The sequence below is a fragment of the Lolium rigidum genome, chromosome 2, assembly GCF_022539505.1.
Source record: "Lolium rigidum isolate FL_2022 chromosome 2, APGP_CSIRO_Lrig_0.1, whole genome shotgun sequence".
Taxonomy (NCBI): Eukaryota; Viridiplantae; Streptophyta; class Magnoliopsida; order Poales; family Poaceae; genus Lolium; species Lolium rigidum.
Window position 1 is genome coordinate 123,458,016 of NC_061509.1, and position 1,975 is coordinate 123,459,990.

The 1,975-nt window shown below is 53.3% G+C and overlaps 1 protein-coding gene across 1 annotated transcript; it reads left to right on the forward strand.

The window, feature by feature from the left end:
* The first annotated feature begins 454 nt into the window (after positions 1-454).
* Positions 455-1,150, forward strand: LOC124690070 (ethylene-responsive transcription factor LEP-like). The gene has a single exon (XM_047223505.1). It carries the CDS (start codon positions 455-457, stop codon positions 1,148-1,150), a length of 696 nt encoding a protein of 231 aa, XP_047079461.1.
* Positions 1,151-1,975: the final 825 nt, after the last annotated feature.

Here is a 1,975-nt window from a genome sequence, read left to right on the forward strand (position 1 = left end):
TCTCACCCACTTCTATTTCGAAGAAGGGCCTAATAGTCACGTTACGAAGAATATGAATGGATTTAGTCGGTCACATAATCTCATCATGCATCGTGCAGTCACCCTTTCCCATGCGCGCGGCGATGTACCACCACCGGTCCAAATCATTGTTTGACCACTTTGGCGGGGGCCACACAAGAATCAATTACGTACTAGTTTGAGAGAGAGACTCATTGCCTTTCGTCCATCACTATTCATTCCGGGCCGATCGTGCTTAAGATTGCCCATTAGTACCATATATCCCTTGTTTAATCCCCTCTCTCTCTCTCTCGCTGCTCGCTTTCCCGCCCTTATATAACCGCCCCATGCAGCAGCAGATCGGAGCAACCTTCCTCTCGATCAGGTCTCAGCACCAACGACCACAACTACCTGCAGATTACTTAAACGCCTACATCACTCTCTCTCTCTCGGTACTATGGACTTCTCCCACTTCTTCTCCGCCTCTTCCTCAGGGAAGAAGAAGAAGTCGACCGCCAGCAAACGGCAGCATGTGGACAGCGCAAACACGCCCAGGTACCTCGGCGTGCGGCGGCGGCAGTGGGGACGGTACGCGGCGGAGATCCGTGACCCGGCGACCAAGGAGCGGCACTGGCTCGGCACGTTCGACACGGCGGAGGAGGCCGCCATCGCCTACGACCGCGCCGCCCGCACCATCCGCGGCGCCCAAGCCCGGACCAACTTTGCGTACCCGGACCTCCCACCGGGCTCCTCCCTCACCCCATACCTCTCCCCCGACCTATCCGCCGACCAGCTCCAGCACCTTTACGCCAACCCTCTCCCCGCAGTGCAAACGCCGGCTCAGGCAGCTGATCATGGCATTGCTGGAAACGAGTCGTACCACAGGGCAGCCATGCCCTACGGCGACGATTCAAATACAGGCGGCGGCGGCGGCAATGCTGGCTTGGACATGTTCGGCGGGAACGTCGGCGGCGATGGGTCATGGTGCCACGCGTCGGAGCTGGAGTTCGATGCGTACGACGCGAGCGCGTCCCACTCCCACGGGGTGTACTTTGACGATGGCTACGTGCACAGCCCGATGTTCTCGCCGATGCCAGCAGCCGACGAGGTCGACGGCTTCCAGCTCGGCGGGTCGTCGTCATCATATTACTAATGACTAATGAGGCGCGCGAGTGGAAGGAAATGTTCCGGTGACAGCAGCACGACACAGCTCACCGGATCGATCGGCGCCCGCCGGACGACTATATATATGCGTCCGGTGTGGCGGGTGGCGTCATTTGCGCCCTGCTTATTCAGGGTAGTGATGTGCATATATTGTGTATACCGTCGTCTCGATCAGTTATTGTGTCTTAATTTGTCGATGGGCCCAATCTCAGTTTTAGAGATACGGAGCAGCTTCACGTTGACGTTGCTGGCGCTTCACTGCATTCTCCTGATCCATTTGGCTATCTGTTGCAGAGTAAATTTTGTGTAAACCACGCTTTTTGGTTTTTGGCACCAAAATAACAGCTGTTGGGGTGCCGAGTGACCTGCAGTATTTTCAGATACACAAAAACCAATAATGCTGGTTACTGAAAAAAAACACAGCTCGTAATCGGCAGCAGTTTTTCAGATGCAATAAAATAGGGTACCAAAAACATGTTTCTTCTACGTATAAATTGCATACAAATAAATTTGAAACAAAGAAAGCATATTCATCAACGCTAACATATAATTTGATAGTAGATTGATCTTTCATCGCCACAATATATACTATACTCACGCTTCATCGACACAAACATATACTAATAGTTGGATACTACATTGACACAAACCAACACGACATACCGCTAGTATATCATCGACTACTCCGCATCACTACTCTCCTCACTAGTCGGGAGGAGGTCGAGCCACCTCTCGTCGAGCGTCGAGGGACCGGTGAACTCCGCATGTATATCGGCCTTCCTCCTCCTCTTCTCCGCCCTCTCCCTCTCGTCCT

Coding starts and splice junctions, on each gene's coding strand:
- LOC124690070 (XM_047223505.1), top strand. CDS start 455: ATGGACTTCTCCCACTTCTTCTCCGCCTCTTCCTCAGGGAAGAAGAAG.